Source organism: Capsicum annuum, chromosome 3 (assembly GCF_002878395.1).
Source record: "Capsicum annuum cultivar UCD-10X-F1 chromosome 3, UCD10Xv1.1, whole genome shotgun sequence".
In the NCBI taxonomy this organism is placed as follows: domain Eukaryota; kingdom Viridiplantae; phylum Streptophyta; class Magnoliopsida; order Solanales; family Solanaceae; genus Capsicum; species Capsicum annuum.
Genome location: NC_061113.1, coordinates 214,642,308 through 214,656,011, shown reverse-complemented (window position 1 = coordinate 214,656,011; position 13,704 = coordinate 214,642,308). Strand labels below are relative to the sequence as shown.

The window sequence follows — 13,704 nt, the reverse complement described above, 5'->3', positions numbered from 1 at the left end:
CTTCATAAAGATAATGAAGAATACTTGCTAATTACAAGCTGGAAATGCAATCCCTATTTAGCTATATCAGGTTTGGGATGAGGATTTGGGGGAGGAGCACAAGAATCCATTACCGTGTGGAAACTATTTTCTCTTTGCAACCAAAGAGTGGAAGATGTTTACTATTTACCAACCAATCACCGGAAAATAATTAAGAAAAACACTTGTTTATGTTTAGAACCAAAACTTTGGTGACAAAGATGATCATCTTTTGCCAAGAACTATCATGTCAAATCATTGAGAATATAAAACTAGATGCGGAAGTTTGTGAATCCATGAAGATGGATGAAACTTGTTGTCTTGCAGTTAGGGGTCTTCCAAATCAAGACTTAGGCGGCTCTCAACTTGTTATGAATTAGGGATAGAAATCCTACATCGCGTAGATGAATTGATTTTGCGGAAAATGAGAGCTGTATTAGGAAAGTGGAGTAGCAGAGATATGAGTGGAAGTCGGTGCAACCACATGACGTCTGCGTCATTAAATAAAAGGATGACCAAGATTAGAGAATAAAACAGTTACTCATCCAATGGTGGAGATCAAACCAACTAATTCCAGCTGGTAATAGAACTAATTAGACCGAGCCGGTTGGGGCAAGCAATTACCGGTATTTCTCAGATTCTCTCTCAACTTCTTCTTCAGCCTTACTCGTCTTCTTACTCTCAACCCTAATTCTCTTCTCGATTCTTCCATTACTGGATTTCCATGGCGATCGAAAGGCTCGTCTAAAATTGAGTTCATTTGATTGTAACCTTTCCTTTTCTGTATTCTTAGTGAATGTAACAGTAGATCTATCAATAAAATTGCCCAATTCCATTTTCCTCTTTTGCGAAAATTCCAACTCATCTGGTGATGTGATATCAGAAAAGAAACCCTATGTATGATTTGGGTACCATGACCTAATTTTTAAAGGCACAAGTTTATGTAATTCTAATTTAGACCATCATTAAACTAGAAATTGCATTCAGGTATCTACGTATAAGACTCCATATTTTATGAGGTGTCTTTAGACCCATTTAACTTTTAAATCTTTGTAGTCACTACTAATTTGGGCCAACAATTTAATGATAGCAACCAACATTCAATATATGTCCCAGCTTATTCAGATCAAACAACTCCCACTGTGCTTGCTTATGTTTTCTCAAATAAAACCTCAAGTTTGGTATCATTGCTTATGTGTTCTTATTTGCTTCCCATATAGCTTAAATTGTTGATAGGTATAAAATTCTGCCTTCGAAGTAAGGATCAATATTTTCTAAAAATTTAACTGACTGACCACAAGATTTCCTGAGTTATGTGGCGAGTTTGGGTTCTCGTGACCAAGTAATTATTGCAGTAAATTTTGCATGTTTTAAGTTCTCAGCTTGATAACCCCAAGAACTCGTTGCTTTTTTAATTCTGTTGCGTTTTTTGGCACTTCAAGCAAACCCTTCCTTGAGACGGGTTGTCATGACTAAGAACATTTCACAGAATGTTGTGCATGACATCTAGAACCAAGTCAGACTGTGTGCACTCTTATACTACTACAGTAAGATACTCTTGTCTAGGACACGTCACTGAGTAACCTTCAACTGCTTCAAATCTTGTGTATTTTTTGACCAATTCTGGTAGATTTGATAGCTTTAGAAACAGTCAGCATTTTTGTGGTGAAGTCTACATTAGTGCCATAAACACGTGACCCTTTTTTTTTTAAATTGTGGTTAGTTCTAGCAAAAGCAATTTGAACGGACTTATGTGATTACATTTTTTTTTAGGAAGTTCTTTGATAATTCTATCTGTGACTGATGTGTGAGTTATAGCTGGTTTATGAAAATAACAGTACCCTGAATCCTTGTCACTCTCATTATTATATATGCAATCGGATGAAAATCTCAATCCACTATTTTTCTTTTTTTGCAATTTAGGGACGGATCTGCAAGATGGATATCATATCACAGCTACAGGAACAAGTAAATACAATTGCAGCTCTTACTTTCAACACCTTTGGTACACTTCAGAGGGACGCCCCTCCTGTGCGTCTGTCACCTAATTATCCGGAACCTCCTCCTGTCAATCCGACAGAAGACTCAATCAATGTTGCAGAACAACCAAAGCAGATGAGCGCTGCTTTTGTTAAGGCTGCCAAGCAGGTAAACCTCCTTACCTTCACATTTTCTTTCTATTACATCCTCATTTGCTTATTGATCAACTGATAAGATAGCCACAGACCAGTATATATGGATATCGTGCATTTACTTTGAGAATATCTGTGATTCCAAGAAAAGGGAATTTTACCTTTTTCCTAGGATCAAGATCAAATATTTACTTTTGTTTCATTTTTTGTGTCTCCTGAGCCGGGGGTCTATCGGAAACAACCTCTCTACTACATCTGAGGTAGTGGTATGGACTGCGTACACTTTACCCTCCCCAGACCCCACATTGTAGGAATATACTGGGTATGTTGTTGTTGTTGTCGTTTTTTGTGTAAATGATGCTGAACAGTGACAGAACTCATAGAATCCCTTTAAGAATAGGATGGTATATCCTTATGTTCCTTGCAAATACTTTTGATAGCACCTTCTTGGTGCTATATTTATAACACACTTACCATTTCTAAAAGAATTCATTTTTTGGGCAAAATAATGTCTTTTTGTCTTCCTTTGACTGGTCTATTTACTTTTTGAAACATCAGATTTTTAGATTATATCATGGGGATACTTTATGTTTCTTGGTCTCATCATATCTATTGTGTGAAGGGGAGCCTTGGAGTAACTGATAAAGTTGCTTCCATATGACCAGGAGGTCACGGCTTTAAGCCCTGGAAACAGCCCCTTGTAGAAATGTAAGGTGAAGCTGCGTACAATAGATCCTTGTGGTCGGGTCCTTCTCCGTACCTTGCACATAGCGGGAGCTTAGTGCACCGGGCTGCCTTTTTTGTCATATCTATTGTGTGCATGCAGTTCTGTACCAGATAACATCAAGTCCTTGTTCAATGAGACCTGAGACCAATATGCTTGAGTTCAAAGACCTTAGTCTTTGTCCTTTATTTTAACGACAAATACAATAATGCTATTAGCATCACCAACTACTCAATTAAAACCTGACTGAATTGCATAATGGTGGGAAATCCCAATTACTAATTGGACAGTATCGAATACCTCTAGGGATTTTAAATTTAGAACTTGATCTGAGCTCTTCAGTCCGGAGACTTTGACATCTAGGCTAAGTCTCACCGGGTAAACCTTGCTCATCAAAACCAAAAAACTGAATTCTAGTTTATCGCCCTTTAGCTGTCTTCTATGGATTGTGTATGGACAACCCTGTTCACAGTTACATTTCCCTTGTTTTCTTCTTGGCCTCACAATCAGAGGCAGTCTAATTTGGCATCGTATCAAACTTAAGCTGCGCAGCCTGGCACTTGAGAGTAGCCTTGAAGATTGAGTGGCTCTAATTCAGACCAATTGCTATGTGCTCCTAAAGTGTAGCTTTTCTACAATGTCATTATATTCTTAATTACATGTTTTTGTTTGCCTTTTTGGGCAGTTTGATGCGTTGGTTGCTGCTCTTCCTTTATCAGATGGGGGTGAAGAAGCCCAACTGAAAAGAATTGCAGAACTCCAGGTATAGGCTTCTCTGTATATAAGTCAGTGTAGATAACTTTTTGACATGTTATATCTGATCAAGGTGATGCTGTCTTCCTCTAATTCCAATGCCATATTCTTACTAATAGCCTGTTTGGCCAAGTTTTTGGGAGGCCATAACTGCTTATTTTATTTTTCTCAAAAAGTTTTTTTTTTTTTTTTTTTTTTTTTTTTAAAGTGAGGTTTTTGACCACGCTTTTTGGGAAAAAGTAAGTGCTTTTAGGAAGTAACAAGATCTGTTTTTCAGAAGCTATAAAAAGTAGTTTTTCCCCGCAAGTACTTTTTTGAAAAGCAATTTGAGAAAATACACTTGAAGCATTTTTTAAAAGTTGTGGTGAAACAGTAATTGTTGTTCAAAAGTTTTTTAAAATGATTAGCCAGACAACAACTGCTTCTCACCAAAAGTACCTTTCGAAAAATCTTTTCAAAATAAGTTGATTTTAGAAGTCGGGCCAAACATTAGAAACAAAAAATCTACAGTAGCTACATTAAAAAATAAAAAGGATAAAAAGATTAATTTGTTGCAATGTTTATGGGCTTAGTGTTTTGTCTTGCATTATACCCAAATTCTTACTCTATAATGTAGGATGAGAACGATGCAGTTGGCCAAGAACTTCAAAAACAACTGGAAGCTGCAGGTGAGAATTTGTTCTTAGTGTATCTGACATAGCTGTGACTTTGGAGTATACTTTTTTGACGCAATACATGACTACACACACACACACACACAGAGAGAGAGACTGAGATGCTTTATGAACTGATTGAGCAACTACTTCCAGCTTATCAGCCTTCCACACTGCTTATATTCTTTACTTGAGTGCACAGTCTGTGGTTGAGGAAAGTGAGCATTCATGTATTTGTTTTCCCTTTGTTTTCTTTCTGAGTGAATTAGTGAAGGTAGTTGGAATTAAGCTAGGGCCGAAATTTGCATGTTCCTTTTTATATGATCAATTTTTTGGCTTATTCTAAGACAGTTTGGTGATGTAGAGAAGGAGCTAAAGCAGGTCAAGGAGCTGTTCAACCAGGCGACAGATAACTGCCTGAACTTAAAGAAGCCAGAGTAAAAAATATGTCGGTTCACGGATCTAAGGAGCCCATTCCTTCTGGGATATGCCTTGGAGGAACAACAAATTGCCTGTGTCAGTTGTTCTTATGGGTACATTTACTAACTGGCGTGTTCTGACATTTCCATTTTAAGTTCTTGGCACTGCTGGAGAAAAGCATACAAATGTATCTGGTTTAGATCTTTGTGTATTTAGAATGAGAAGAGAATCAGCAGTTATTTGTCTCACATTCCTTTATATTAGCTTCTTCTGTGACGTGAGTACTATTTGGAAGTTGGTTAATTTCTCTGCTCCAGCACTTTTCTGTTATAAGAAAATGTTGCAATTACAAGATTGCATCTTCTTCCTAAACCTGTGAGCCCAAAACATGGCAGCAACGATATGAAAGCAATGAATCGATGGTTCTAATTCGTTGATGCAATTTGTTGGGGTTAACAATCTTGTTACGCTGCTAATACTGTGTCCGGGTTATTTGAGTATAGAATGCAGACCAGTCGTTACGCTAGCAGTCCAAGAGATTTGCTGAACGCTAAAGTAGATCGAATGTATAATACGGCTTGTAGTGGGACCTATCCACATCATCTGGCAATTGGAGTTTTATCCTACAGAATCAGTACATGACATGAACACAGGAGGTTTTGAGCAGCCTCTGCATCAGGGGATCCAAAAGATAATTGAGATGTTAAAACAACGCCTGGGAGTACAATTGTTTTTATTCTCACTTGGAAAAAAAAAATGTTTCATCACCAGGAGAAACACCAAAAGGGGAAGAAGAAATGGCTATAACAAAGATGATTATTTACCTGCAAAATGTTTGACAGTGAAACCAACTTTCTCAAACTTGCCTTTCTCATTGCTTTCTCTGTACTTCAAATAATCAGCACAAACGAAAGCCTTATAGACCTTCAAATTGTCCTTCCCCACAACCTCTTCTGGTGCAACAATCAGTTTCTCATCTTCAAAACACCAGAAGAAAGCGATAGAAAATCGGCTCACAGGCTCTTTCAGGACAACTCTGTGTTCAGATGACCTTAATTTCCCATTACTCCAAGCCTGCAAGAGATCTCCAACATTCACAACAAGAGTGTCTTGGCAAGGATCAATGTCCATCCACTTGCCTTCTTTGGATCTCACCTGAAGTCCACCAACTTCATCTTGATACACTATTGTTATGCAGCTCATATCAGTGTGCATTCCTAGCCCTTCAACTTCTTGTACATTTTCCGTGCTTTCGGGTGGAGTATAGTTGTTTACTCTTAGATAGCCATGACAGTTCCTGAATTCCGATGCGAACTTTTGCTCAAATTCAGCACCTAAACTCATCAGTATGACCTCAACAATGCTTTTGGAAAGTTCTTCCATTTTGCTCCCATACACCTCCATTGCATGACTAGGGGACATAAGAAAACAACAAAAAGCTGAATTCTTGCAGGAGAGACAAGTCATGCGATCAAGCAAATCTTAAACCAATTGTTAATGATGTATGCAAGAAAAAAAGAATATTTCATCTGGACCATAAATCACACTTACAAAAAACTGAAAATGAAAGTGCTAGTGTTAGCTGCATTCATGTGGTCTAGGAGTCAATGAAGCTTTGTGAAAACCAAGGTTCAAATCCCCCAGAAACAAAGCTCATTTGTCAAAGCTTTGATGGACAAAGTTATTTGTACCTATGCAAGTTCTAGCAAGTAAGCGAAGCTAGGAGTTATGCTAAGAGTGTTCAAAACTTCAATGTATATCTCTAAAAAGGTTTTTTTGATCTAGATTCGCAGTATTATTTTCTATACGCATGATATAATTTTCGATGAAGGGTGTTCGAGTGACCACCCTTGGAACAAAGTAGCTACGCCCCTGTAGGTATCTCAATGAATAGTCGAGGTGCATGCGAGATGGATGTAGTGTTAAGGATTTTGATTTACCTGAATTCTGGAATTGGCTGGTTGATCAGGGCTTGGGAAGTGCTCTGTGCAGAAGCAAAGAAGTCAGGTCCAGAAACCCTGAGGCTCTCAAAGAAAGGGGAAGCAATGAAGTGAGGAGTATAGGTTCTTATATTTGAAAAAGGTCCAGCATTGAGCTTTACATCACTAGGGAGATTGAATATCTGTTTAGAAAGGAAATGAATTTGTCTGCATAAATCTCTGGGAATTCCATGGTTGCTGATGTGAAAAAAACCCCATTCTTTACAAGCTAAAGAAAGGGACTTTAGGGAATTAGATGAACTCAATGGCCTCGAAATGTCGAAAATGGGAAGTTTTACACGAGTCTGAGATTCAGACATGCTCAACAGATAGGTTAGTTTTTTTCTGTCGTGTTTATGTACTCAAATAAATAGAAGGGTAGCTATGTCTTGCAAAGAGTATCCCTCATTAACTATGTATTATAAACTCGTAGGCGGATGCAGGCTTTCTGATTCGAACCGTGTGTATATATAATAAGACTGCATTCCTTCTGAACTCACTAACTCTAAATCCTATAACTTTGTCTCCTAATGTGACAAATGACAAGCAAGAATCTCAAGTTCTACAAGACATTTAGGGATGTGGACAAGTCAGATGTGAAAACGAGTAATCCTCCAGAGAAATGAGAATAAATAATTATGCAGGATATAAAGCATGTAACATGAGGGGTACTAGGGTAGGGTATTCTTGGTGTAACCGGTAGAGTTGTTGCCATGTTGTCACGAGGTCATGTGTTCAAATAGTTGAAATAACCTCTAGTGAAAATGCAGGTAAGTGGTCTAGCCTTTTTCCAAACCCTGCACATAACGGACACTTTAGGGGTCGTTTGGTTGAGTGTATTGGAATGTTAATGCATGCATTAGTTTAATGTGTATTAATAGTACCTTGTTTGGTATACTTTTTTACCCTATGTATAACTAATGCAGACATTAGTTATACACTCTATTGTGTATTGAGGTGTGTATTACTAATACCTCAAAATCCATGGCATTAGTAATGCAATGAATCTAATGCATGAAGTAACATGCTTAAAGACCCTATTACCCCTCAAAAAAATTTCCGCATCCTTTCCTACATATATATTGAGGGTATTATGTAAAAAAAATAAATTATTTTTCAAAAATTATGTGATTCATGTTTTTTTTAATACATCGAACCAAACACTACATAAGAAAAAATAAAAGCATAACTAATGCAAGCACAACTAACACAAGCATTACTAATACAAGCATTACTAATACACCATATTTTGCATTATTCTTATACACTACTCTACCAAACGACCCCTTAGTGTACTTTAATATTCTGCAAGCTACTAATAAGTATAATAAATACTAGGACATTTTGCAATTTATTAAGGTTTTGACATTTTCTGTTTAGAGCTGGCCGACCCTCTCCAACACCCCCACCCCCAACCAACCCCCACAACTCTCCTTTATTTTATAAGAAATAATAAGGTCAATGAAATTGGAGGATGAATTTAAGACGCTGTAAGCAATTAGGAGGCAACAAGCACAATTGATGGAACAGTGCTAGTCAAAACGAAAAAATACGCCAGCAACGATGTTTACTTCAAACTAAACCATTAATCATCACCAATAAAAATTGTGGTGGAATGATAAATACTCTTTCATTTTTGAGGTTTCGGATTCAAATCTTCCTGAGTACAGCCACAAAGGTGAATGCTTTGTTAGTGCACCGGACACTTAAATTCATTTATTTAATTGTAAATATCAAGTGCAAATAAATTATTTTTGCGTCAAAATTGCTGAGGTGTTGATTCTCTAAAATGTCAAAGGTTTGACTTGCCTTAACTCGTGATTCATTACTCTGTAGAGCAAACACGACAATTAAGCAAAACACATATTTTATATGCAATCGAGGACATTATGCCATTTCTTTTTTCTAACCTATTTAAAAGACGTGAAAGAGAACAAGGGAAAAAAACGAAGGAACTGGTCCCATAGACTCCTGATGACATATTTTATATTTATTCTCTTTACTCCAAGCAATGAAAAACCAATGCTAGTGAAACATGATAGACTTTGGTGAAGTGGGCATATAATTATTTACAAGGATCAATCTACTTGCGTTTGAGTTCATTTGATTAAAATAGAAGCTTCTGCATCTTCTAGAAGCAAATTAAGACCATTTTTAATGGCAACTTTTCAAGGAACAGAGGCACTTGACAATATGCTTTTGTAAATGACCCTTCTGCTCATAACTGATTATAGTGCCACAAAGATGTCTAACACTTGGCTTGGACCATAAATAAGCTCCAAAAATCTCCATTTCATTTTTTAAGATTTCATGCCTAGACAAATTATATCGTATAAATTAAAACAAAAGGTCTAACTATTTTAGGTCACGAGATAAAGATGGGACGTTAGGCTAGATGCATCAACAACAAATTTCACATACAAATAGAGGTAGAAAGATACAACAAAAAATTCAGGATCGAGGTCTCAACTTAGCATACACAATCCTATTTTCATCGATGAATGACTTTTAACAAAAATCACTTTTAGGGTCTTTCGCTCTTCTGTCTGTATTTTGTTGTAGACCAATTCATTTTAAGGGCAAACCGCGCAATTACTTCTTAAGAAACTGCCTTCCTGAGACAATTTATCGGCAGCGTATTCCAATATGCTCTGGCATTACATTCAGTTCCAGTTTCATCATTTATTTGAAATCAGTTTTATATAAGATGATTTCTCATTGGAAAAAAACAAGACACCAACAAGCCTTTAGTCACTAAATTTGCTCCCCTGGAACTTTAAATTACTTGGTTTTTCATATTGTGACAAGAAATAATTGCATGGACAAGCTAAAGGCAGCCAATATAATCTTCAACTGTCGAACCACCAACACTTGGTTTCCTTATTGGTTCTCCCTTTCCACTACTTATCACAGACTACAAATTTTTGGATCACTGAGGGTATCTGAAAAGAGATTAAAGCTGAAGAAATAGCAACAATGAGAAAACTATATCCTTCGTTGAGGAATATTACAAAGAACGCTCTCTCTTATACTTGAATCTTCTGTGGTTTTATTACTGCTAACAGCAAAAGACAGGGATTTCAGTCCTCCAATCTTCACTCATGTTGCTTACTTGAAATTCTCTACAACTGCAGAGGGAAGGTAAAAGTAAATTACCAAGTACTCTAGTACATTTCTCAAATATGATTGGTCACTTGTCAATATTATATTATATTGCCTTTCTGCATGAGCATCCTTTTAACAAATGATTAATTTTTCTGGATATAAAGGCAAAAACTGAAATCAGTTGCAATGTGAAGTGAGATTTAAGTGCAAATTACACTCTCATTTTGAGAAACTCCCATAATATTAACATTCTTTTGTCAAATATATAAAAGGCAGCCCCCGGTGTACTAAAGTGCCCGCTATGAGCAGGGTCCAGAGAAGGGCACCATCACAAAGGTGTATTGTATGCAACTGTACCTTGCGTTTCTGCCAGATGCTGTTTTCAAGGCTTGAGCCCGTGACCTCCTGGCAACATGATAACAACTTTACCAATTACCCCAAGGCTCCCCTTAGTCAAATATAACAACAACAACAAACCCAGTGTATTCCCACCTAGTGGGGTCTGGGGGGGTAAGATGTACGCAGTCCATACCTCTACCTCTAAAGAAGTAGAAAGGTTGTTTCCGATAGACCCCCGGCTCAAGTCACGAGATACCACACAAACTCATAGTAAAGCACAGAACTAGATTACATAACATAAATACGGCACCCATAAGTATTAGAAAACAGAGGAAAGCACACAGATTCGTAATAAAACATGGAACACGGAATCATAACAAGAATAAAACCCCCACCAAGTAATTCCCTACACTAGCAACCCAAACCGGCCCTAGTCTTCTGCCCTAATTCGCGTCCTCCAGACCTTCCTATCTAGGGTCATGTCCTCGGTGAGCTGTAACTGCTCCATGTCCCGCCTAATCACCTCACCCCAGTACTTCTTCGGCCTACCCCTACCCCACCTAAAACCATCCAACGCTAGCCTCTCACACCTACGAACCGGGGCATCCATTCCCCTCCTCTTCACGTGTCCGAACCACCTCAATCGGACTTCCCGCATCTTGCACTCCACTGAAGTCACACCAACCTTCTTCCGGATAGTCTCATTCCGCACTCTATCCCCTCTAGTCAGCCCACACATCCAGCGCAACATTCGCATTTCTGCCACCTTCATTTTTTGGATGTGGGAGTTCTTAACTGGCCAACACTCCGCTCCATACAACATGGCCGGACGGACTACCACCCTGTAGAATTTGCCTTTCAGCTTGGCGGCACCTTCTTATCACACAACACCCCCGACGCGAGCTTCCACTTCATCCATCCCGCCCCAATACGGTGCGAGACATCCTCATCAATCTCACCGTTACTCTGGATCACGGACCCGAGATACTTGAAACTATCCCTCTTACGTACCTCCTGTGATTCCAGCTTCACTACTACCTCATTCTCCCGCCTCACGTCATTAAACTTGCATTCCACATACTCTGTCTTGCTTCTGCTCACCCTGAACCCTTTAGACTCAAGAGTTTGCCTCCACACCTCTAATTTGTCATTCACACCCCCTCGAGTCTCATCTATCAGAACTACATCGTCTACAAAAAGCATACACCAAGGCACCTCCCCTTGGATACGCCGCGTCAACACATCCATCACCAACGCAAACAAAAAGGGACTAAGAGTAGATCCCTGATGCAATCCTGTCAAGACAGTGAAATGCTCTGAGTCTCCTCCCGCCGTCCTCACCTGGGTTTTCGCTCCATCATACATATCCTTAATTGCTCTGATATATGCCAGCGGTACTCCACTCACCTCCAAGCATCTCCAAAGCACCTCCCTGGGGACTTTGTCGTAAGCCTTCTCCAGGTCGATAAACACCATGTGCAGGTCCTTCTTCCTTTCCCTATACTGTTCCACCAACCTCCGCACCAGGTGAATTGCCTCCGTCGTCGAGCGGCCAGGCATAAATCCAAACTGGTTTTCCGAAATAGACACTATCCGTCTCAGCCTCACCTCGACCACTCTCTCCCAAATCTTCATAGAGTGACTCAATAACTTAATCCCCCTATAGTTATTGCAACTCTGGATGTCACCCTTATTTTTATAGAGAGGGATCATGGTACTCCACCTCCAAGCCTCGGGCATCTTTGCCGTCTTGAAGATTTCATTAAACAATCCAGTCAACCACCTTACACCAGCCTCTCCAACGAACTTCCAAAACTCCACCGGTATCTCGTCCGGCCCCGTCGCCCTACCCCTTCGCATCCTGCGAACAGCCTCTCTAACCTCTTCTACCTTAAAACGTCTACAATAGCTAAAATCCCGACACTCCTCTGAGTGCTCCAGTTCCCCTAACACAATAGCTTTATCCCCTTCGTCACTCAAGAGCCTATGAAAGTACGACTGCCATCTATTCTTAATGTGGCCGTCCTCCACCAACACTCTACCATCCTCCCCCTTAATGTACCTCACCTGATCGAGGTCACGACCCTTCCTCTCCCTAGCCTTAGCGAGTCTAAACAACTTTTTCTTCCCTCCTTTCCCCTGTAACCCGACATACAAGCTCTCAAAAGCGGTCGTCTTCGCTGCCGTGACTGCTGACTTAGCCTCCTTCCTAGCTAGCTTGTACTCTTTCCAGTTTACCCGGTTCTCTTCTTCGTCCTTACTCTCAACCAATTTAGCATGCGCCCCTTTTTTGGTCCCCACTTTCTTCTCCACCTCTTCATTCCACCACCAATCCCCCCGATGATGCCCGGCCCCTAGAAACACCCAACACCTCACTTGCATTCTCCCTGATGCACCTAGCCGCCCTATCCCACATACTATCCACGTCCCCCTATACTCCCACACCCCCATTCCTGCCAACTTCTCCCCTATCTCCCACGCATTTACTGGCGTCAAGCCGCCCCACTTAATTCTAGGTCTACACTCCTTACTCCTCCTCTTTCTATTCTTCTTTATACCCAAATCCATAACCAAGAGCCTATGCTGGGTCGAAAGATTCTCACTCGGGATGACCTTACAGTCCTTACACAACGCCCTATCCCCTTTCCTAAGCAACAAAAAGTCAATCTGGGTCCTGGCTATCGCGCTTCGAAAGGTGATCAGGTGATCGTCCTTCTTCGGGAAGCCCGAGTTCACCAACACCAGCCCAAAGGACCTCGCAAACTCCAATAGAGTAGCCCCCTCTTCATTTCTTTCCCCAAAACCAAAACCAAAACCACCATGCACATCACCAAAGCCTCCCGGTAACGCCCCGATGTGCCCGTTGAAATCTCCTGCTACCACAATCTTCTCCGAGCTAGGCACGCCTCTCACCACCTCCTCCAAAGCCTCCCAAAACCGCATCTTCTCCGATCCCACTTGCGGCGTATAGGCACTATACACGTTCAGGGTAAACCCCCGAATGACCAACTTAATAGTCATCAACCTATCGTTGATCCTCTTCACCTCTACTACCTGACCTCTAAGCTCTTCATCTACTAAGATGCCAACTCCATTCCTACGCCTCTCGCTCCCAGAGTACCACAGCTTGTAACCATCCACCTCCCTAGCTCGATGATACTAGTTGCAGTTATCCAAAAGGAAATAAAGCAAAACTGCAACGTCAAAGAAAACAACTAAACCTTGGCAGATGAAAGTCCAGAATTGCAGTCTGCTTAGATAAGGGAATAAGAAAAATACTGGACAGAACAAAGGCAGCTAAAAACTAACTTTTGGGCTTTGGCGGTACGTGAGCTGAAGTAACTTTTGTGATGCTTTAAGCATGTTGCTTCTTTTTACTCCATCTATTATTACTTCCTGTACAATCGTTTTGAGAAATTTAATAGACACTAGTGGTGATTCAGATATGGGACTTCAAAAAGTCTCCAACTGTCAGTCAGATCTACGCTTTATGGAATTTTATTATGAAGACAAAATAAGTGTGAGACATGCAACACTTACAGCTATGGACACTTCCAATCTGGTACATACACAGGAGTTAC

The 13,704-nt window shown here is 39.9% G+C and overlaps 2 protein-coding genes and 1 pseudogene across 3 annotated transcripts in view; 1 reads left to right on the top strand and 2 right to left on the bottom strand.

The window, feature by feature from the left end:
- LOC107863264 (mediator of RNA polymerase II transcription subunit 21) overlaps positions 1 to 5,072 on the top strand; it is a 9,462-nt gene extending 4,390 nt beyond the window's left edge. The window contains exons 2-5 of one of the 2 annotated variants that reach the window (XM_016709105.2): positions 1,942 to 2,166; positions 3,560 to 3,637; positions 4,244 to 4,295; positions 4,645 to 5,072. In XM_016709105.2, coding sequence (XP_016564591.1) covers positions 1,957 to 2,166; positions 3,560 to 3,637; positions 4,244 to 4,295; positions 4,645 to 4,721 — 417 coding nt within the window. In that variant the 5' untranslated portion in view covers positions 1,942 to 1,956 and the 3' untranslated portion in view covers positions 4,722 to 5,072. Of the gene's footprint in view, positions 1 to 1,941; positions 2,167 to 3,559; positions 3,638 to 4,243; positions 4,296 to 4,631 lie in introns of both variants that reach the window. The other variant, XM_016709106.2, reaches the window with a different exon arrangement.
- Positions 5,073 to 5,483: 411 nt separating this feature from the next.
- LOC107863263 (gibberellin 20-oxidase-like protein) lies at positions 5,484 to 7,515 on the bottom strand. The gene is made up of 2 exons (XM_016709103.2): positions 6,641 to 7,515; positions 5,484 to 6,111 (listed from the first exon to the last, which is right to left on the bottom strand). The coding sequence occupies exons 1-2, from the start codon at positions 6,997 to 6,999 to the stop codon at positions 5,517 to 5,519; spliced, it is 954 nt and encodes a 317-aa protein (XP_016564589.2). The 5' UTR covers positions 7,000 to 7,515; the 3' UTR covers positions 5,484 to 5,516.
- A 3,059-nt stretch (positions 7,516 to 10,574) lies between these two features.
- LOC124897070 lies at positions 10,575 to 11,197 on the bottom strand (annotated as a pseudogene).
- Positions 11,198 to 13,704: the final 2,507 nt, after the last annotated feature.

Coding starts and splice junctions, on each gene's coding strand:
- LOC107863263 (XM_016709103.2), bottom strand. CDS start 6,999: ATGTCTGAATCTCAGACTCGTGTAAAACTTCCCATTTTCGACATTTCG. Junction 6,112..6,640: donor CAGCCAATTCCAGAATTCAG/GTAAATCAAAAT, acceptor TATGTCCCCTAG/TCATGCAATGGAGGTGTATG.